The sequence below is a fragment of the Rattus norvegicus genome, chromosome 13 (assembly GCF_036323735.1).
Source record: "Rattus norvegicus strain BN/NHsdMcwi chromosome 13, GRCr8, whole genome shotgun sequence".
Classification (NCBI taxonomy): Eukaryota; Metazoa; Chordata; class Mammalia; order Rodentia; family Muridae; genus Rattus; species Rattus norvegicus.
In genome coordinates this window covers 88,548,998-88,571,025 of record NC_086031.1, presented here as the reverse complement: position 1 = coordinate 88,571,025, position 22,028 = coordinate 88,548,998, and the positions used below count along the sequence as shown (strand labels likewise).

Genomic DNA, 22,028 nt, shown 5'->3' with positions numbered 1-22,028 from the left:
GAAAAGGGAGACATAACAACAGAAACTGAGGGAATTTACAAGATCGTCAGACCCTACTACAAAAGCATATAATCAACAAAACTGGAAAATCTGGAGAAAATGTAGAATTTTCTACACACATACCAGATACCAAAGTTAAATCAGGATCAGATACACAATCTAAACAGTCCCATAACTCCTAAAGAAATAGAAGCAGTTATTAAAAGTCTCACAACCAAAAAAAAAAAAAAGCCCCAAACCAGATGGGTAAAGTTCAAAATTCTATCAGACCTTCATAGAAAACCTAATACCAATACTGTCCAAACTACTCCACAAAGTAAAAAGAGAAGGAACACTACGCAATTCTTTTTATGAACCACAATTATGCTTAAACCTAAACCATACAAAGACCCAACAAAGAAAGAGATCTTCAGACCAATTTCCCTTATGAATATCAACACAAAAATACTCAATAAAATTCTCGCAAACCAAATCCAAGAACACATCAAAGCGATCATCCATCATGATCAAGCAGGGATGCAGGAATGGTTCAATATAAGGAAATACATCAATGTGATCCACTATGTAAACAAACCGCATCATCAATTCATTGGATTCTGAGAAAGCATTTGACAAAATTCAACACCGCTTCAAGGTAAAAGTCTTGGAAAGAACAAGAATCCAAGGCCCATACCTAAACATAGAAACAGAGCCATATACAGTAAACCAGTAGCCAACATCAAACTAAATGGAAAGAAACTTGAAGCAATCCCATTAAAATCAGAACTAGACAAGATTGACCTCTCTTCCTACCTATTCAATATAGAACTCAAAGTCCTAGCCAGAGCATTTAGACAACAAAAGGAAGTCAAAGGAATACAAATAGTAAAGGAAGAAGTCTAAATATCACTATTTGCATATTATGTGATAGTATACTTAAGTGACCCCAAAAGTTCCACCAGAGAACTACAAAACCTGATAAACAACTCCAGAGAAGTGGCTGAATATAATTTTTTTTGAATTTACTTATTTATTTTTTCCATTTTTTAAATTGGGTATTTCTTATTTACATATCAAATGTTATTCCCTTTCCTGGTTTTCTGTCCATCAGTTCCCTAATCCTTCCCCCTCCCAAACAAATCAATAGACTTCCCCTACTAAAGGATAAACAGGTTGAGAAAGAAATTAGGGAAACGACACCCTTCATAATGGCCACAAATAATATAAATGACCATGGGGTGACTCTAACAAAGCAAGTGAAAAATCTGTATGACAAGAACTTAAAGTCTCTGAAGAAAGAAATTGAAGAAGATCTCAGAAGATGGAAAGATCTCCCATGCTCATGGATTGGCAGGATTAATATTGTAAAAATGGCCATTTTTCCAAAAGTGATCTACAGATTCAATGCAATCCCCATCAAAATACCAATCCAATTCTTCAGAGAGTTAGAAAGAGAAATTTACAAATTCATTTGAAATAACAAAAAACGCAGGATAGCGAAAACTGTCCTCAACAATAAAAGAACTTCTGGGGGAAATCAACGTTCCTGACCTCAAGCTTTATTATAGAGTAATGGTGATTAAAAACTGTATGGTACTGGTACAGAGACAGGCAGGTAGATCAATGGAATAGAACAGAAGACCCAGAAATAAACCCATACACCATGGTCACATGATCTTTGACAAAGAAGTTAAAATCATCCAGTAGAAAAAAGATAGCATTTTCGAAAATGGTGCTGATTCAACTGGAGGTCAGCAGGTAGAAAAAACGCAAATCGATCCATTCTTATCGCCCTATACAAAGCTCAAGTCCAAGTGGATCAAGGACCTCCACATAAAACCGGATACACAAACAAATGGAAGAAAAAGTAGGGAAGAGCCTCAAATACATGGGCACTGGGGAAAATTTCCTGAAGAGAACACCAATGGTTTATGCACTAAGATAAAGAACTGACAAATGGTACTTCATAAAATTGCAAAGCTTCTGTAAGGCAAAGGATACTGTCATTAGGACAAAATGGCAACCACCAGATTAGGAAAAGATCTTTACCAATTCTACATCCAATAGAGGGCTAATATGCAATATATACAAAGAGTTCAAGAAGTTAGACTCCAGAGAATCAAATAACCCTATTAAATAATGGGCTAAAGAGCTAAACAAAGAATTCTCAGCTGAGGAATATCAAATGTCTGAGAAGCGCCTAAAGAAATGTTCAACATCTGTAGTCCTAGGGAAATGCAAATCAAAACAACCCTGAGATTCCACCTCACACTAGTCAGAATGGCTAAGATCAAAAACACAGGTGACAGCAGATGTTGGCGAGGATGTGGAGAAAGTGGACCACTCCCCCATTGTTGGTGGGATTGCAAGCTGGAAATCAGTTTGGAGGTTCCTTAGAAAATTGGGCATAGTACTACCTGAGGGCCAGCTATACCACTCCTGGGCATATACCCAAAAGATGTTACAACATATAACAAGGATACATGTTCCACTATGTTCATAGCAGCCTTATTTATAATAGCCAGAAGCTTGAATTAACCCAGATGTCCCTCAACAGAGCAATGGATACAGAAAATGTGATACATTTACACAGGGGAATACTACTCAGCTATCAAAAATAATGACTTTGTGAAATTCATAGCCAAATAGACAGAACTAGAAAATATCTTCCTGTGTGAGGTTGCCCAATCACAATACAAGACATATGTTATGCACTCACTGATAAGAGGATATTAAGCCAAAAGCTTTGATTACCCAATGATACAATTCACAGACCACATAAAACTCAAAAAGAAGGAGCACCAAATTGCAGATGCTTCAGTCCTTCTTAGAATGGGGAACAAAAATATTAATAGGAGGAAATACGGAGACAAAGTCTGGAGCAGAGACTGAAGGAAAGGCCATCCAGAAACTGCTCAACCCAGGGATCCAGTCCATACACATACAGCTGATTCCAAGAAGTGTATGCTGACAAGAGCCTGATAGCGCTGTCTTCTGAGAGTTCTGCCAAAGAATGACAAACACAGAGGGGAATGCTGGCAACCAACTACTGAACTGAGGACTAGTTCCCCATTGGAGGAGGTAGAGAAAGGATTGAAAGAGCTGTAGGGGTTTGCAACCCCATAAGAACAGCAATACCTACCAACCCGAGCTCCCAGGGACTAAACCACCATCCAAAGAGTACACATGGATAGACCCATGGCTCCAGCGGCATATATAACAGAAGATGGCCTTGTTGGGCACCAATGGGAGGAGAAGCATTTGGTCCTGCCAAGGCTCGACCCCCGAGTATAAAGGCGGGTAGGAGGGAAAGGGTGGGTTGTTGGGCGGGAGAACACCCTCATAGAAGAAGATGGAGGGGAGAATGTGAAGGAGGGTTTATGGACAGGAAACTGGGAAAGGGTATAACATTTGAAATGTAAATAAAAACTATTTAATAGAAAAAGGTAAGAAGACAATGATCAGAAGAGAATAGAGGTGGGGTTGAGGATTTGGCAAAATGGTAGAGCGCTTGCCTAGGAAGCGCAAGGTCCTGGGTTCGATCCTCAGTCCCGAAAAAAAAGAAAAAAGAAAAAAAAAAGAAGAGAATAGAGTGGTAGAAGTGGCAGTAGTTATGACAGTGGTCATTATGACGAAAGAGCAGCTGGATAAATCCAGAGAGCATCTGGGGCTGATATAGGGGTGTCAGTGATAAAGACAGCCAGGGCTATGAAGAGCTGGAGACAACCAGGTGCATTCAAAAAAGTTGCCAATCCTTAAGAGCCAAGAATTTTAGCACCTTAGCCAAGGATCTGTGATACCAGCCACTTTCAAGGTCACAGAATCACAAAGGCACTGCTTGTTTGCTACTGTCTTTCATCTTCTGCAACCAGAAGTTGATTTTGAAAATTCCAAATACTGGATAGGCAGTTGATGTTTAAATCCCAGAAACATAAGCCTCCAATGCAAAACCTCAGGACCAGGAATCTCTGGCTTCTGAAGGATTTAGCCCTTGTAAACGCTGACTGTACTAGACAGTTTTCTAGGTCTTGAGTACTTAACTATAATAAAAACCCCATCTCGGCTCTCCATGACTCCTATCTAAGTAGCGGAGAAGAACCTTGGTCAGCTGGTGTTATCGCCTTGATAAGGGTGCACCACGTATGGGAGTTTTGTGCTTAGTGGCCACTGTACAATTGTTTGCTACAAAAGTCATAAGGTTGGGACTTTCTCATTTAGTGAGATTCATCAGAAAAGAATGTGAGCCTGACTAAACTGATTTTTTTTATAGTGATCACAGTGTTTAAGGGAAGTGAAGAGGTTTCACAATCCTGAGATATTGAAAGCTATAAATCAAACTGGGAGGAGGCCTGGCTGTTTCAACACTCCTCACCCCAAAGAGACAGCACAGTGAGAAACACACAGGGCTTCTCAAGAAATGAAACAACTCTTGAGAGTGTTATAGCCACTAATATCTTTCCTTAAATCCGGCTGTTCAGTTTCCCCCTTACTGACTTATCTGCCTAACTAGTCAAACCAAACAAGCCACTGCTTGGGTCACTGAAGGTCTTGGGATCCGAACATCGCTGCAGAGATTTCAAGGGAGGTGAGTCCTGTCTGTTTCTTAAATATACAATCAGATCTCTCTGTGAAATATAAAGGACTATAGAAAAAAAATCAATGTTGGAGGATGGGGGCACCAGGGCTGGTGCCAGCTGCAGTCACCGCATTGAACCTGCTGTAGCTGGTTTCAGATGCTTTACTAGGAAGATGACAGATGACAGAGTAAAGATGCCATCTCCATTCCTATGACTTTTCATGAGTTAGAATTTAAAACTTGTCTTCAGTTACCTTCACTATAGAACACAAGGGAGCAAGGCGATTGCAGTGAATGACAGTTAAAGACGAGACAGAAACATAAAAAAATGATAATTAAACAATGGTAAATGAAAACCACACTTAAACATGAATATACTATCCAGTTTTGTGGATATACAAAACTGAGACTGATACAAAACATGAAAAGTACCATTAGCTTTTAGAGGAAATGTCCAGTTTTGTGAATACAGTGGTTTAAATAGTGTCTTGACATTTTTATGTTTAGGTCTCCTATCTCCCTTCTATATCAGATGTTAGACACAATATTTGTCATACTCTATTCTTCATCCCATGCTGGAGATGACCTCTAATGGGGCAAAGTTATACTTGTTCACTGATACTATTTTTTCTACAATTTTCCTAAATTTCACCATGTTTTGCCTTATTTTTCAGTAGTTGAGATATTCATAAATTTTAAACCATAGTCATGACTACTCAATGTAATACTTGTTTAAATTTATGTTATTGCTTGATATTATTATTGTTTGAAAAACAGTTTCATTATCCAACACGGGTTTGCCTGGAACTTAGCGCATAGCTGAAGCCAGCCTCAAACTTATAATGCCTCTGCCTCTGCCTCTGCCTCTGCCTCTGCCCTCTCTGCCTCTGCCTCTGCCTCTGCCTCTGCCTCTGCCTCTGCCTCTGCCTCTGCCTCTGCCTCTGCCTCTGCCTCTGCCTCTGCCTCTGCCTCTGCCTCGAGGCCTTGAATAATAGATATCTACTACCATGCCCCTCTTAAATGTCTATGATTATTTGGTATTTTACTACATAGTACTATTTAATGTCATGGGAGTAATGTAGTTATAAAACTAAAATCTGGGTTATTATATAATTAACATGGTTTCACTTTTCTTGGGTTAAAATCTTTCATTATTAAGTAGCGAGCCTCCAGATTTTATGATAATTTCTTGGGTGGTTCTTAAATATATTAGTGGAGAATCTTTGTGTCTTTAAATTACACTTTCAGCATCAAATTTTTCTAATTTTTTAAAAAAACATCAAATACATTTTATCAACAACACAAAGGTATTGGGTTTTTTTCCTAAATCTCATTTGTGTTTTTGTTTCAATTGTATCTATTTGTTTTTTTTAATTTTTTTTTTGAGAGAGAGAGAACTATGTAGACCAGGATGGCCTCAAACTTAGAGATTTCTAGCAATACCTGCCTCCTATGTGCTGTATATTTTTACATTTTTATTTTAAATGATTTATTAATTTCTCTAGCTTACAGGCCTGTATATGAAACATTATAAAATGCACATGCACACATAATCTGTAGTAGTCTAGTTTAAGTAAATAACATTTCCATGTCTTCAACAACCAATAGTTGTATCTGTTAGGATTTCAAATTTTATTTTCTAAATGTATCGAACTATATTATTCACTGTTATGTCAAACAGTTGGCCTATTATGCTAAATAAGAACCAGGGATGAGACTTACGCTGTGTTTTGATGTCCTTTATTGAACTTCTTCATGTTTCTCCTGCCTCTGCCTCGTCCCCTTTTCTACTAACCACTATTCCATTCCACTCTTCTACGAAGTATATTTTTGTAAATAACTGAAACATGAGGTATTTGTCTTTCTGCATCTGCCATGTTTTACTGAACACATTTATTCCCAGTTTTATTCAAATGCATTCAAACTTCGAATGACAGAAATTCATTACTTTAAATGGTTAACGAATACTTGATATGTGTTTAGGGGTGGTGAGCAGTTGTATACAAGTCACAGTATGCATTTGGAAATCACAGGACAACTTTGGGGAGTTGTTTCTTTATAAAATTTCCAGGGATATAATCTCAGGCCATAAGGCTTGTACAGCAGACACTTCTCCCTGACCTTTTAATGTATACTTACCATGCATGTGTTTTTTGTTTATTGTTTCTCTCTCTCTCTCTCTCTCTCTCTCTCTCTCTCTCTCTCCCTCTTTCTCTCTCTGTGTGTGTGTGTGTGTGTGTGTGTGTGTGTGTGTGTCTGTGTGTGTGTTTTAAACATTGGGGGGCAGGGATAAAGTCTCACAATTGAGAATTGACATGCACTCCTGATCCTTCTCTCTCTACTTCTCCAGTACTGGGTTTTCATGCATGTATCATGCTACCTGGGTTATTATTTTCTTTAACTCATCCACTAAAAGATATTTAGCTTTATTCTGTATTGCAGCTATTGTGAATAATAATGCAATAAATATACCAGCATAATTGTCTTCTGTGTATATCTCTTTCATCTCCTTTGGTTATATAACCAGTTACTAGAAAAAGTGGAATACTCTGGTTATGCTTTTTGTATTTGAATAATTTCTATATTAATTTCTATGGTGGGTAAACTAAACTATATTTCTTCAAACAATGTGCCATATTTCCTATCTCTCTGAATCCTTTTCAGAATTTATTTCTTCACTGTGTAATAATAAACATTAGAAGAATCTATAACATTATAGCTTTTAATTAACTTTTCATATAATTTTCATTTAACTTTCTCTGATGATTAGAAAAACCGAAACATTTTTTCAAACGTGTATGTTTAGTAATTTTAAAGTTTTTCTTTATTCCTAAGCACTTAATACAGGTTTACAGTGAAAAATCAAATCATTTTGTAACTTACTCCAAATCCCCTATATTTTCCCCTAACACATCCCCAATCCAACCTCAAATCTTCTTTTGTCTATGTATGTGTAAGATAACCCACTCCATCCAATTGCTGCTGATAATGTGTGAATAGAGGTGGGATCATCCTCCAGAGCTTGGGATTTCTACCTTGGACCCACCTTTCAGAAAGTGTGATTTTCCTTCCCTCTGCTAATAGCTTGTCTGTAAGGGGTGGGGACAACAGACCTCGGCCTGAATCTGTGCTAGAATTATGAATGACTCGATTTTAGTATGGAAGGATATATGAAAAGCTATATGGAGATATACTATTTCACAGTCCAACTAAGAATTAGAGGTATAACTGGGTACTTGTGAAATGAAAGAAGGCTTAAATAAAAATAGAAACATGGAAAAGGAGTAGGCAATAGATAGGCTAACCAAAACCCACAAGTTAGTAAGATAATTTTAAAAATACACCATAAAAAGAAGTTTGAACAGATTTACATTGTGTGGGTGGACAATGTCACTCCTAGAAATCAAGGATTATTAAATGAGTATCACAGTACAAAATGGGATTGCTTCCCTACAAGATATGGACCAATGAGGCCCCACAAGTCTCCAAAAGAACACAGGCTATTGCCATCGCCCTTGGTGACCCAACGTAACTGCATACTAAGACTGTATTGCTAAGGATGTTTCACATTTGATTGTTTAGTTCTTTAGCCCGTCCCCCATTTGCTTTGCATTGTTTGTGCAGTCTTAAGCAGTTTTGAGTAGTCATCTTTTTTCTTTTTCTTTCCTTCTTTCCTTTCTTCCTTTGATATGTTTTTGAGTTTCATGTGTTTACAATGTCAATTCATTTGTCACTGATATTTACAATGCCAATCGTTCGTAACATTTGCAATGCCAATAGGAAAGTAACTTTCAGAAATATTCTCCTCCATTCTGTAAAGATTCCTCTGCTTCTGGGCCTCACTAATATAACCCAGACCTGCCACAATTGTGTGGCTCTACAAAGTTACCGGTTTAAAGATACTGAGCACTGAAGGAAAAAGATCGAACAAGTGTTGAAATGCTCCCACTCAATAAACATTTTGATTCTGCAGGAGGGAGTCAGAAGAAGTTCTGTAAAGCAACAGGAAAATGGGGCAATGAGAACTGAAAATATACTGACCTACCCCAGGAAAAAGATAAGATTACTTACAAATGTTATGGAAGACAGTAGTGGGAAAAGGGATGCTGTGCTGTGGCCAGAGGTTCCCATACAGAATGTGGGAAACTGCAGTCCATTTTCTCATTTATCACATTAGTCATTAGTGTGGATTGAATATAAAATTCTCTACATGGCTCAAGCATTTCAACACTTGGGAAACAGCTGTTAATGCTATTTGTGGAGGTTGTGAAGCCTTTGAGGCATAGAGCCTACATGGCAGATGTAGGAAGATAGGCCAGGGCTAGAGGATTATGGCCACCTGGGTTCTATCTTAAAGACTCTTATTCAACCGTATCTGTAGAAACTTAACAGGCTATGCTAACAAAAACTGGGTCCCAGGCACCAAGATTTACTCACTGTAAGACTGTAAGGCAAAATAAACATTCTTTCTATATGCTACTTCTGGAAGGTATTCTTGTCATAGTGTCAAGAAAAGTAACCAATATAGACATAGTAGGTACAAGGAGTCAGCATCTGACATACAGACAACAAGGGAAAGGTTCAGGCACCTAAAAGGAAGAGAAGAGAAGCCACAAGTCAATACTCCTAAGTTCTGACACAGAAGCACATCTCCAGACAACTATTCACTACAACTACCCTTGTCCCAACTCAGCTATCATTATTAATAACGATTGTTGTAAAGGTTTTCCTAATAATGCAATTCTTTCCCAATATTCCTTGGGACCTAAACAGCTATTATGCTGCTCTCTTTCTGTGAAGATACCTATGTGCAGTATTTCCACATAGCCCACCCATTCCCTTAGACATGTCTTCCTTTGGAAATTTCTGAATACATGTACAATAATATATACCACCTTTTTCCTCCAGGCTCACCCAACAACTTGAAAGATGTCAAATGAATATAAGAGAATCGTTCTGTTGAAAGGACTTGAACCTCTCAGTAGTCATCATTTTAGCTTATTTAAGTCATTGCTGGCCAGTGATTTAAAACTGGAGAGACACATGCAGGAGCAATACACCAAGGTCCAGATTGCTGACATGATGGAAGATGAATTCCCAGATGATGCTGGATTGGGCAAATTCATCAAATTTTGTGAAGACTTACCAGCTCTTAGAAAACGTGCTGAAATTCTTAAAAGAGAGAGAATACAAGGTAATACTGAACAAAAAACTCCCTGTCCCTGCCAGTGTCTTACTATCTCTACTCCCTTCATAACCTTGAGGTCCACACATAGCTGTCCTATCTCCAGTTGACACCTCAAAGACCAGGGTCATATTGGTCCTTTGGATTGGCTCCTGAGGACATTCTTCTTCCAGTGGATGTTTGTAATTTAAGGAGTATATGTGGTATATATTTTAAAGAGAAAAATAGAAGTTGATCAAAGATTGGGGTTTCAGATATAACATAGATGTTCAAATTGAATAAATCTGAATTACGAAATTATGACTTATGTTTAAATATATATTAACAAATTTTCTCACCTATTCCTTAAGAATACTAATATAATTATCCTCTCTATTATCCAAGAGAAGGCTATACTGTGATTAAATATAGCCTTAAGAAGACACGAGTCAACACTGCTTTTCATATAATTGCTGAGTTGAGTAAAAAATTTTTAGAAAGCTAAAATCCACAATTGCAGTATCTCATTTCACAAGTTTATGTCAGATTTTCTTTTACTTGTATGTATTATCTGAGTGTAGTATGCACAAAATGTGACCAACAAATCAATGTGATAAAATTTTGGATTTTTGTTATTTTTTATTGGATATTTCTTTATTTACATTTTGAATGTTTTTCCCCTTCCCGGTTTCCCCTCTGGAAACCCCTATGGCATCCTCCATCCCACTGCCTCCATGAGGGTGCTCCCCCACTCACCCATAACTTCCGGCCTACCTACTTTGACATTCCCCTCTATATTGGGGCAGCAAGCATTCACAGGACCAAGGGCCTTCCTTTCATTGATGCCCAACAAGGCCATTCTCTTATACGTATGCAGCTAGAGCCATGGGTCCCTCCATGTGTACTCTTTGGTTGGTGGTTTAGTCCCTGATGCTCTGGATGGTCTGGTTGGTTGATATTGTTGTCCTTCCTTTGGGGTTGCAAACCCCTTCATTTTTAAGAGAATGGTAGAGAATGGAAATGTGGAAAGCTTAGCTGACATACATGGGCTTCAAGAGAAGGAAGGGTTTTCTCATTTTATATGGACACATAAAGAAAGCATTGACTAGTGCGAGAAGGTATCGAAGGTTGTGCCTTTAGTGCTGTGTAGCTATAATAAGGTATGGAATAAGCATTGATATAAATGCAGCAGACAGGAAATGGCAGGAAAACTAGATGGTCCCTAGACCATCTGTTTTGGTTTATGTAGACTTTCTTGTTCATGCATTTGTTGTAATAAAAAAAAATCTCCCCATCCTAGTAAGAGGAGAAACCCCACGGGAAATAAATAGGCGAGAACCAGGTCCGTCAAGACCTTCATCAACTGCAAGCCATATGATAGTGTCTGAAGGATGGGAGACTTCCACAGCTCAGGCAGAGACCTCCACAGCTCAGGGAGAGCCTTCTACAGCTCAGGTGAGCCTGGGAACAGTGATGGACTGACAGTCCAGAGAGGCAGAAGTGATTCCTCTTCTCCCTGCTCAGTCTTTAATGTACTCACTGCTTTATCAGTTTCTCTTCAAGCTTTCAGTGAAACTCAGGATAACTGATCATGTGCCATTAATGTGTGTTCACTCCTACTAGAGACATCATGAACTTGAAAACCAGGTTAGAGCCATGGTTGTTCCGTATTTACTAATTCAAGTTCAATTGCGTCCAGAAATAGAAATAATAATAGAAAATTGCGCATATAACTTTTCTTCTCCCTTTATTTGACAAAACCACTTATGCACACATTTTTATAACTATTAATGACATGGCCAGAGGGTGGGTGCTACTCATTCAAGTTCCCAACAAATTCAGGCATAATAAATCTACAACCTAATAATGAAGACATACTCTGCTCGATTGATCCTAAGACTCATTAGCAAGGCAATGGATGTACTTTCAGAAAAGAAAAAGTATGAGCGAAGGAAAGACTGAAGTGAAAAAGACCAAGGCATCAGAGAGACCAGATCAGCCTCCCTGTCCTGAAGAAGCCACAGCCAAGTGTCTGTCACCAATACCCCAGACTTCGTCTTTGGCTCCATGTAACTCTCCTTTGGCTAAGGTACTCACTTTCTGCTCCCCTTTCATTTCTTCACTATAAATATCAGGAACAGTTCTTGAAATTCTGACCATGTCACCCACTTATCCCTGAGATATAATTAATCGGACATACGCAGAAGCTGGACATGATATAGATCATCATACAAAGGCAGAAACAGACACAAAAAAAATATGCAATACAAATAAAGAATTCGCTGACTCATTCCTTTTGTTTGGGTTAGAATACTGAATGGAGTTTGTCTCTTTGTTTTGATCCCAGGTAGAAAGAGCGAGTGCAAGTTTCAGTCTTAATGGATGCCATTTCTCCTCTCTTGTACTAAGAAATCTTTCTTTTATATGACCAACCTGTTAACTTTTCTTTAACATATATTACGTACTCACATATTCAGAACAGTTGGCACATTGTACAGCCATTGCATCTTAAAAGACTGTAAGTGTCTAAACCCATCGATCCTCTGAATTCGAGTGTTGGTATTTTGCTCTATCCTTAATATATCCCTCCAGAAGTCCACACTGGGTAAAAAATTGATAGTGCTTATCTGGATAATATGCTCTTGTTTTATTACCAGTTACAGCACAGAACTAATGTTTGTGTTTTCACTTTGCTGTATGTTTTTAAGATTAAGGTTTCCCCATTTCTCCTACAGATAATCACAAACCTGAGAGTCCTTTGAGTGCCAGAAATATAGAAGCTATGAAAGATAGGTAAGGGCTGTCTAGTCCAGTTAAGGCTCTTGTGAGACGTAGAGATCATAAAACAAATAAATAAAATAAATAAATAATACAGCTGAAATGGGAGTAACAAACCACATCTGATTGGTTTAACGCCCACTCCATGAGATGGAAACCAGACCAGACACCACTGATGTGGTCAGGAATCTGAGACTAGATGGGTCATGTGACTAGGAGAAAACCTACTACTATTATTCTACTAAAGGAACATAGCAATAACATGAATCTTAATGATACGTTGCCATACTTATAGAGCAGTGCCTCATTTGGTTCTCATCAGAGAAGCTTCTTGCCATCAGTAGGAATTAACACAGAGACCCACAACTAGCCTATGTGCACACAGTGAGAAATTTTAGAGTATTAGGTCTTCAATGGCATTCTTTATCAAATTTGTCTCCTCAAGACTCAGGGACCTATGTGGAAGAGAAAGATGACTTCGAGGAAACAGTTTCTCTCAGATAAGCAGGACTAATGCACACATGAACTCAGAGACTATAGTGGTACACAATAAAAGAGCAAAGATTTAAGCCAGATAGGGTCCCAGAACTGAGAAGAGGAAGTGGAAAGAAAGCAGAGGACGAAGCAGAATGCCATGCCTAATAAAGAAACTATTTTCAGTTGATATATACTAACAAATAAAAAAAAATCTGTTTTCTCCAACAGATGATATCAACCACAGTCTAGAGCAGGCCCCATAGCCAGGGGTAGTTGGCCAAGACAAAGAGAAGTCCGTGTGTTATTTTGTGGGCTTTTTATTTTGTTTTGCTTGGGACTTTACTTTTCTGTTTTTTTTGGCTTTGGGGGGGTCTATTTTTATTTTATTTTGGGGAATAAGAGAAAAAACAGGAAGTTGAATGGAGTTGAGCGAGAGTCTGGGGGAAATTTGGGGGAGAGAATCATGATCAGTATATGATGTATGGAAAAAGGAATAAATACAAATAATAGGGAAAAGTCCAATTTTGGAGAAGAAAATGAGCATAGTAAGAGAAGTTAAAGAATTTGTACAAGTCCAGGAAAAGAGACCATTCACCAGAAACAGTAAGTTAAAGAAGTGAGCTGCAATGTAATATCGCATTGTTATTCTTCCCAGGTCAAGCTACCTTCAATTTAGGCTTGTCAAATTATCATCAGATTCAGTGTTAGCTTAATAACATATGGGGAGTAGATGACTGATGCCTCTTATTTCTTCTGGGTACTCATTGAAGGAAATAAATGATTTGTCACAGAAGGAAAATCACAACAGCATCAGCATCTCTAAGCTCTTTTTCCTCTCTCTGTCCCTCCTCCTTCCCTCCCTCATCTCTTTTTTCCTTACCAGGAGAAACAAAATTAGTCAGCTAAGCAAAAACAGAAACAATTTTTACTCACCCCAGAACTTGCCATTAAGATAATATATCAGTTTTTCTCTGTATTTCTTCATATATTTTTTAAATTGCGTACAAAAAGCTTCTAGTATAATATGTTACAATAGTTATTAGTTTATTACTTGTTTTTTTTTTCAATTTAAAATATCAGGGATATCTTCCAAGTCCCTAAATTAAAATGCATATAATATTCTAGAGTGACATCAGTATTTGTGTGTATTTATTGAATAATTCATTTTAGATTGATTATCCACTACCAAAAAGTCAGTTTCTCCTTCAATGAATATCACTGAAATGTGTGCATTAAGGCTCATTTTATAGTTTTCATGATAGCCTACTAATTTATTTAATACATATTCAATAGATTTCTTTTAATTTGAATCTAGTCATTGCAACTTAATTACTTATATATAATCAACACCACTAATTGCATTGCTTTTTGGTATTTTTTAATGTTATGCTAATTTGTTGCACTGATCAAAAAATTAGATCCAATTGAACACAAATCATTCATAGGTGTGTATGGCATGCTAGATCAGACTATTCACATCTCCTTGGGTCTGTGGAGACAGCAACACTACCTCCATATTCAAAATCTATGAATGTCATAGCTTTTCATTGCTTTGCATACTGTCTAATAGTTAGGTAATATTCTCTCCATTAAAACACTCCTTTGAAATCCAGTGAGCTCAGATCACTAAACTGAAAAGAGATCAGATCTTATCAATTCTCTCTGGTTTTGCAAATCATTGCTTTTGAGGAAAACTCTATCCCTGGTTAAGGACATGGCTCTAACCAAAGTAACTCTAGTTGAGCCTATCTAAAAGAAGGGGCTGTATTTAAAAGAAGCCAGCTAGTATTTTTGATTATTTAATAATAGAAGATTGTTATATCTTGTGGAGATATACTGTGATTTATATCGTCAAACTAACCCCAAGTAAGTCAAGTAGTAAATAAAGACTTTGACACCTTTATGGTATATGATAATTATTCTCTATTTTCAACAACATTTAATATTCCACTTTTAGCTGCTTTGTCCATAGTGTAAAGATTATATTTGAATTAATTATAATTTTACTTAAGTACTTCATAAAATTGTTCTCAACAGCATATGCTGTGTTTATTTTCACTATTTTTCTTCATGTTAGAAAATAACTATGCTTTTCAGTGAGAGTGTTTAAGCATCAGTGGGTGGAGCCTATTGCTTCAATTCAGTGGTCTTTTGGTCAACTTAAAAAAAAAATCCTGTTTAGCTTATCTTTGGTTTTACAAAAGTATAGAATTGTTAGGAATAATGTTGAGATTGAGATTTGTCTTATATAAAGATTAATTTGTATTTGCTGATAAACTTATATATTTTTATCCCTGTAAGTGTTCAATGGAGAACCAAAATATACAGACCCAAAACCAGAACATTCCCAGAGGCGCTGTTCTCCAAACAGAACCCCTGACAGTGATGGTGCTCAAAGCAACAGACCCATTTGAATATGAATCAGCAGAACATGGAGTGAAGAACATGTTTCTTGCTACAGTGGTTACTGTAGACCGGTATTTCCATGTGAAAGTTTTCAACAGCAACTTGAAAGAGAAGTTCAAAAAAAATAATTTTATCATCATTTCCAATTACTTCAAGAGGACAGACATCCTAGAGATCAATGAAGCTTCCCTTGTGTCAGAGGCTGCTCCTGACAAAAAGATTGCAGTGCCCAACAAACGTATCAAAGAGGCAAAAAAATCTCCTAAAATCCGTGATATTAAAGAGGGTACTTCAAGGGATCTGTTTTATGGAGTGTTTACATTAATCAAGGTAATGTGTGTAAACTTGGTTTTTTAACTTTTCTCCACCAATATCTGGAATCAAATACAATTTTCCATTTACTGCTTAATGACAGTATTGCAACACAAGACTCTACCTTGGCAAGGGAGAAAAAGGGAAATCATCAAATAGATTGAGGAATAAGATTGGGTGATTTTTTAACACTCGATTCCCTGAGATATCTGTGAAAGAGCTCTCTGGGAATGATTTACCAAGATACTTCAATTTACTACTTACAAATAGCAACCCTCTGTCACAGTGAGCAGGAATGTGACTGGGCACAGGTTGGTGCCATGCTAACAGTCTCTATTTGAAGCTATAACTCCTAATCACTTTTCTCTTGGCAGTTTTATGGCTCTTTAGTAGCTCTTAAAAAAAAAGTCCATTGTTTTATAACATAACTCTGTACAGACTACACATATAAACATAATTGAAAAGTTTATGAGTAATAGCTTGAGTAATGTTCAATACATTACAAATTGGATACTGCTTTTAAAAATTATCTGAATAAGTGCTAATATTGATTGTGACAATTTTGGAGTCATAAATACATTAGATGGCACCCTCTTAAACTCAAAACCATTCAATAAAATGGTTTAACATATAGTACAATGTTCACCATTGTATATTGTTCAAATAGCTAAATATTTCTGATTGGCTTAGCAACTGAGAACTATTATATGAAGTGACATTTTGGAGGCAAATCAATCTACTTTTCTAGATTCACTAGATCTCCATATTTACTAGATATATACAGATATCTCTTTGACACATCAGTGGTAAAATTCGGGATATTAGCCTTCAGATAAAAATGATACCTTGGTGAATTGAACAAATGTCCTAAACTAGGCAGATTTATGGCCCTTTAGTCTGTCTTTTTTTAAAGCTCCTTTTTAAAAAAAATTCCATTGTTTTATAGCATACTTGTTACAGACTATGCAAGTGAGCACAGTTGGAAAGTTTATGAACAATAGCTTGAGTAATGTTCAGTGTAGTACAAATTGGGGACATTGGCTTACTTGGACATGATACTGTAAAAAGGTAGAAAGAGTGTCTAAGTGAGTGAATTACTGAAATCTTAGCCTGTTCTGTAGATTTTCTATAACATATTGAATGAAGGAAGATAAGGAACAAGTGCCCATTCATCACTTTATGAGCAGAAGATAGGAAGATGGCTGCCCAAAGTTCTGATCTTTAATCCAGGATGTTGAGGAATAGGAAGTAGTAGAAAAGGAAGAACATTTATTGTCCTAGGACTTCCAGGAAGAAATCTCCAAATCAAGAAACAAATCATTATAGTTGTAGAGAAATGGCATGAAGAGACTGCTTCCAGCTTGCAAACTGTGAGGAAACCGAGGAGCTTTGTCACTCTCAGCAGACTGGGAGTGAGGAGGCGTACTTCCTTGAGCAGAGAATCCTGCTGTTCTCGAGAGTAAGCTGCAATCCTGAGGATATGGCCTTCTTGTTCCTACTCTGAAGAGAAAGTTGCCTTGTTTATAGTTTAATTAGACACCACATCTCAGAGTTGGACTGCAGAAAGATTTCTCAGACTGCAAAGAGGTTTGGGTCACTTTGAACCAAGATAAGCCATTGCTAGGAAAATAGCACCTGGTGGAAAATTGGAAACTGGGGGAAAAAATCTTTTCTTCTCCTTTGCCTTTAAAACTCCTTGAAACTTTGAATAAGCATTGTCTGACTTGACGGTGTATCAGCTATGTCCTCATTAATGGTACTCTGTCCTTAGGACCTGAACACTCTAAATGTTGACAATAGTTGACTTCTATGGGAAGACTTCACTGAATACACCTGTTTGTCTATTCTGTGACAGGTTTTATATATTGCTACGATTTGTTCCTAGTAAATAATTTTTGAATGTATAATAATGACTGTGGAAGAGATAATTTTCAGAAACTGAATGTTAATTTTACTTTTGCAGAAAAAAGTGTGCCCAAAGAACACAATCTATGAACTAAAAGATGATACAGGAAATATAGAAGTGGTGGGGAGTGGAAAATGGTACAACATCAACTGTAACGAAGGAGATAACTTCCAACTCTTCTGCTTTCACCTGAAAACAATTGACAGGCAACAAAAATTAGTGTGTGGAAAGCACAGTTTTATCAAGGTAGGAAGTAGACAGTGGATAGATTTGCCAAAGAGGAAACTGACTTCTACTTTAAGAGTCTGAACATGAAGTTTTCAAAATGTATCTGGGGTAACAAATTCAGATGATACCCTTATACTCGTTTCTAAGGGGAGATTTTTATAAATGACTATTGAAGAAATAACCCAAAAACATTCCATATATGCTAACTTACAAGATCTATGAAGAAGTTAGGATGGCATGGAAATAGACTTCCAAGTGATTAAGAGCAAGGATGTTGACTATTCAGATGCGCTTTGTATTGCCAGCTTTAATAATGAGGAATTGGCTGATCCTGAAAAAGTCAAACTTTAAATCTCAACTTTAAGAGAAGAAATATAAGTTATCACGGTGTCTAGCACATCGTGAGAAGTGAGTAAGGTTCTATGTCCTTAAATTTGTGAAGACATGAGGGGGGGCAAGGAGGGAGGGAGTTGGGGAGGGAGAGACCTAAAAATTATAAATGGTTTGCAAATCTATGAAAGTATGGATTGGCCCTGTCAATTCCACTACATATGGAGGACAAAGACTCTGAGAACATGAGTCCAAAGGATTGGCTAAAGGGTCGAAGAAATGTAGCATTGACAGAAATAAGGAAATGGGTTGCTCATTGTAGAATAGGTAAGCGTCGAAAGGAGTTATGAGTTTGAGTGCTTAGACACTCTGACGCATTAGTGAGAAGAATTTTTGGACCACTCTTGAAATTGTGTGTGGCAGAGAAACTTCATTTTCAGGCAGCAATGTTCGTTAAACACAAGTGTGGGCTGTTATAGGCAACGTATTGTACACATACATTAAATGTTGAGGAAGTTTGAAAGCTGCTTATGGAATCTTAGGTAGTTTGAAAATCAGCATAGATGTGAACCGTTAAAACCTGCAAAGGGTATAACTTAAAAAATCAGGCAGTTACTTTATGAAGATAACACAGAAGCTGTTTCATAATCGAAATAAGCTGAGGAAAGATAAATGGGGCTTTGATCAATGGAGATGACTACTTTTTAAGAATAAAAGACCCTTATGGTTTTATAAAAACCTGGTTACAGTAGTGAGAGAGAAAAATATGTTCAAAGAACATCCAATTCAGAGATAACGTGATGAGATTGGATAAATGATGCTGATACTAGTACTGGGAAAGAAGAACACGACGTTGGAGAAGGGAGCAGATATATGCTCAGACTGATGTTGATTTTCATCTGCCTATAGAAAATTTCATAAATATCTATGAATCTTTATTCAGACAAGGGATCTATACAAACAGACCTGAAGCAGAAAATAATTTTAAGTATATTTTTAAATTTAGAAATATTTGATGAATCTTGGACTTGGACTATATCTAAAAAAATGTACAATAGATTTTTACATTTACACTAATAGAGAACACCCACCAAAGATTTACTGTGATCTGGAACTTTAAACAGCAATAGAGAGATAGGAATTATTTCCATTTCATAGATGAAGTGACACGTGCTCAGGAATAGTCACTGACAGTGAGTAGTGGAATGGAGGTCTACCTCGGCTTCCTGGCATTGCATACAGATCCTTAGACAAGATGAACACACAGATCGGTGACGGACGTTGTAAATCACAAGACTGTGGGGCATTAGCTAGAGGTAAAGTATACTACAAATTAAGATGAACAAATGAAGAGGCCAAGATAAATTGAAAGCTACATGAAATACAGATGTAGAACATTTAAAAGAGGAAGTCAGTGTCAGCATGGATCATGGCAGACATAGTTATCAAGGGACTCTTGTGAAATAACTATGTTGAAATATAAAAAGTGGCTTTAACAGAATGTATACCCCAGATACAGCAGTCCAGATACAAATGTTCCTGCATTTTGACACAAGGAGATATACATTAGTTGTTCTATTTTGAAGATCAATCAAGGCAAAAATCCATGAGTTCCCACTCAACCTAAAAACTCAGTGCAGTAGAAAACCAGGGCTTCATGTAGTTTGGCTTTGGTTTTTCTCTTGTTTTTTGTTTTGGTTTACTTGTTTGTTGTTTGGGGTTTTTCTGTTTTTCTTTAAAGATTTTTTTATTTTATATTTACTAGTACACTGTTACTGTCTTCAGACACACCGGAAGAGGACATCAGATCCCATTATAGATGGTTGTGACAACCATGTGGTTGCTGGGAACTGAACTCAGGACCTCTGGAAGAGCAGTCAGTGCTCATAACCACTAAGCCATCTCCCAAACCCTGTTTTGTTGTTGTTTTGGTTTGGTCTTGGTTTTGGTTTTTATGGGTTTGTTTTTTGTTTTTGTTTTTTGTTTTTTGTTTTTTTGTTTTTTTTTTTGTATTCTCAACAATGCTTAAAACAAAATTTATCAATTCTTTTTATTTTTTTTATAATTCTCCTCACCGTACCTGGATAATAGTTAAACTACTCAAATAAACTCAAGTTGATCAAGAAGATCCATCTCTTCAGGAACCACATAGGTCAGAAAAGGGTGGCTCAAAATAAGGCAACACAACGAAGTAGATGAAGCAAAAAAGATGAGCAGCCTTTGAGAAGGCAAAAAGGTCAAAGATGGCCCTTGACGAGAACAGTCAAGGATGAGTGAGTGGAGAAATAGAAACAGTGCTTTAACTCAATTGCCTGGATTTATTGAATCTCTCTCTGTCTCTTGCAAGGTCACCAGAGCTCGGGAAAAAAAGGAAGCAGCCACTGCCCATCCAAGCACAAAAAAGGAAGAAGGAACTCACTACCCTAAAGACAAATTCAATGCTTTTAAAGAAGAGAAATAAAACGATCATGTCTAAATAATAGCTTTAGTAGTACATTCAAGCATTTAATGGTTTTCATAACTGACTTCTGATTTTGTATTTCCATTTGCAACGTTTTTTATTCTTCTGTTTTTCTATGAAAATAGCACTTGATTTAATTTTTCTATTGTAAAAGTAATAAACATCTTTTTAAAGGGACATCAATACAACATGCTGTGTGTCATTCTGTGTTTTGTTTGTTTGTTTGTTTGGTTGGTTGGTTGGTTTTCTTTATCTTTTATTGGATATTTTATTTATTTACATTTCAAATGTTATCCACTTTCCTGGTTTCCCCTCTGGAAACCTGCTATCCCATGCCCCCTTCCCCTGCTTATATGAGGGTACTCCCCTACAGCTCCTACCACTCCATTTGACAACCAGCCCTTACATTTCCTTACACTGGGGCATCAAGCCTTCACAGGACCCAGGGACTCTCCTCACACTTATGCCCAACATGGCCATCCTCTGCTATACATTCAACTGGAGCCATGGGTCCCTCCATGTGTACTCTTTGGCTGGTGCTTTAGTCCCTGGGAGCTCTGGGGTATCATGTTGGTTGATATTATTGTTCTTCCTATGGGTTTACAAACCCCTTCATCTCCTTTAGTATTTTCTGTATGTCCTCCATTGAGTACCTCTTTCTCAGTCCAATGGTCTGCAGCAAGAATCCTCCTCTGTATTTGCCAAGCCCCAGCAGAGCCTCTCAGAGGGAAGCTATACAGGCTCCTGTCAGCAAGCATTTCTTGGCATCTACAATAATGTCTGGATTTGGCGACTGTAGATAGGATGGGTCCCCAGGTGTGGCAGTCTCTGGATGGCCTTTTCTTTAGTCTCTGCTCCACACTTTGTCTCCGTATTTCCTCCCATGAATATTTTGTTCTCCCTTCCAAGAAGGACCAAAACATTCACTCTTTTGTCTTCCTTCTTCAGATTTATGTGGTCTGTGAATTGCATCTTAGTTAATCTGAGCTTTGGGGCTAATATGCACTTATCACTGTGTGCATAGCATGTATATCCTTTTATTATTGGACTACCTCATACATATAGCCACCAAAACTAGATAAGATGGATGAAACAAAGAAGTACATTCTGACAGGAGCAGAATATAGATCTCTCCAGAGAGACACAGCCAGAACATGTCAAATGCAGAGGCAAATGCTAGCAGCAAACCACTGAACTGAGAACGGGACCCCTGTTGGGAGAATTAGAGAAAGGACTGGAAGAGCTTGAAGGGGCTCGAGACCCCATAAGAACAACGATGCCAACCAACCAGAGCTTCCAGGGACTAAGCCACTACCTAAAGACTATATATGGACTGACCCTGGACTCCAACTGCATAGGTAGCATCAGATGTCCTTGCTGGGCACCAATGGAAGGAGAAGCCCTTGGTCCT

The 22,028-nt window shown here is 37.5% G+C and overlaps 1 protein-coding gene across 1 annotated transcript; it reads left to right on the top strand.

Annotated features, from left to right (window-relative positions):
- The first annotated feature begins 3,133 nt into the window (after positions 1–3,133).
- Mnda (myeloid cell nuclear differentiation antigen) lies at positions 3,134–20,802 on the top strand. Its single transcript, NM_001012029.1, has 8 exons — positions 3,134–3,279; positions 4,490–4,564; positions 9,464–9,749; positions 11,020–11,174; positions 11,650–11,808; positions 15,276–15,710; positions 17,656–17,844; positions 20,504–20,802. Exons 3-8 carry the CDS (start codon positions 9,485–9,487, stop codon positions 20,615–20,617), a joined length of 1,317 nt encoding a protein of 438 aa, NP_001012029.1. The 5' UTR covers positions 3,134–3,279; positions 4,490–4,564; positions 9,464–9,484; the 3' UTR covers positions 20,618–20,802.
- The last annotated feature ends 1,226 nt before the right edge of the window (positions 20,803–22,028 follow it).

What these genes read in the sequence shown, in the direction of transcription:
- Mnda (NM_001012029.1), top strand. Translation starts at nt 9,485, where the DNA reads ATGTCAAATGAATATAAGAGAATCGTTCTGTTGAAAGGACTTGAACCT. An exon ending in TAAAAGAGAGAGAATACAAG is followed by an intron (nt 9,750 to 11,019) that starts GTAATACTGAAC and finishes TCCCCATCCTAG; the next exon opens with TAAGAGGAGAAACCCCACGG. An exon ending in GAAAGCACAGTTTTATCAAG is followed by an intron (nt 17,845 to 20,503) that starts GTAGGAAGTAGA and finishes GTCTCTTGCAAG; the next exon opens with GTCACCAGAGCTCGGGAAAA.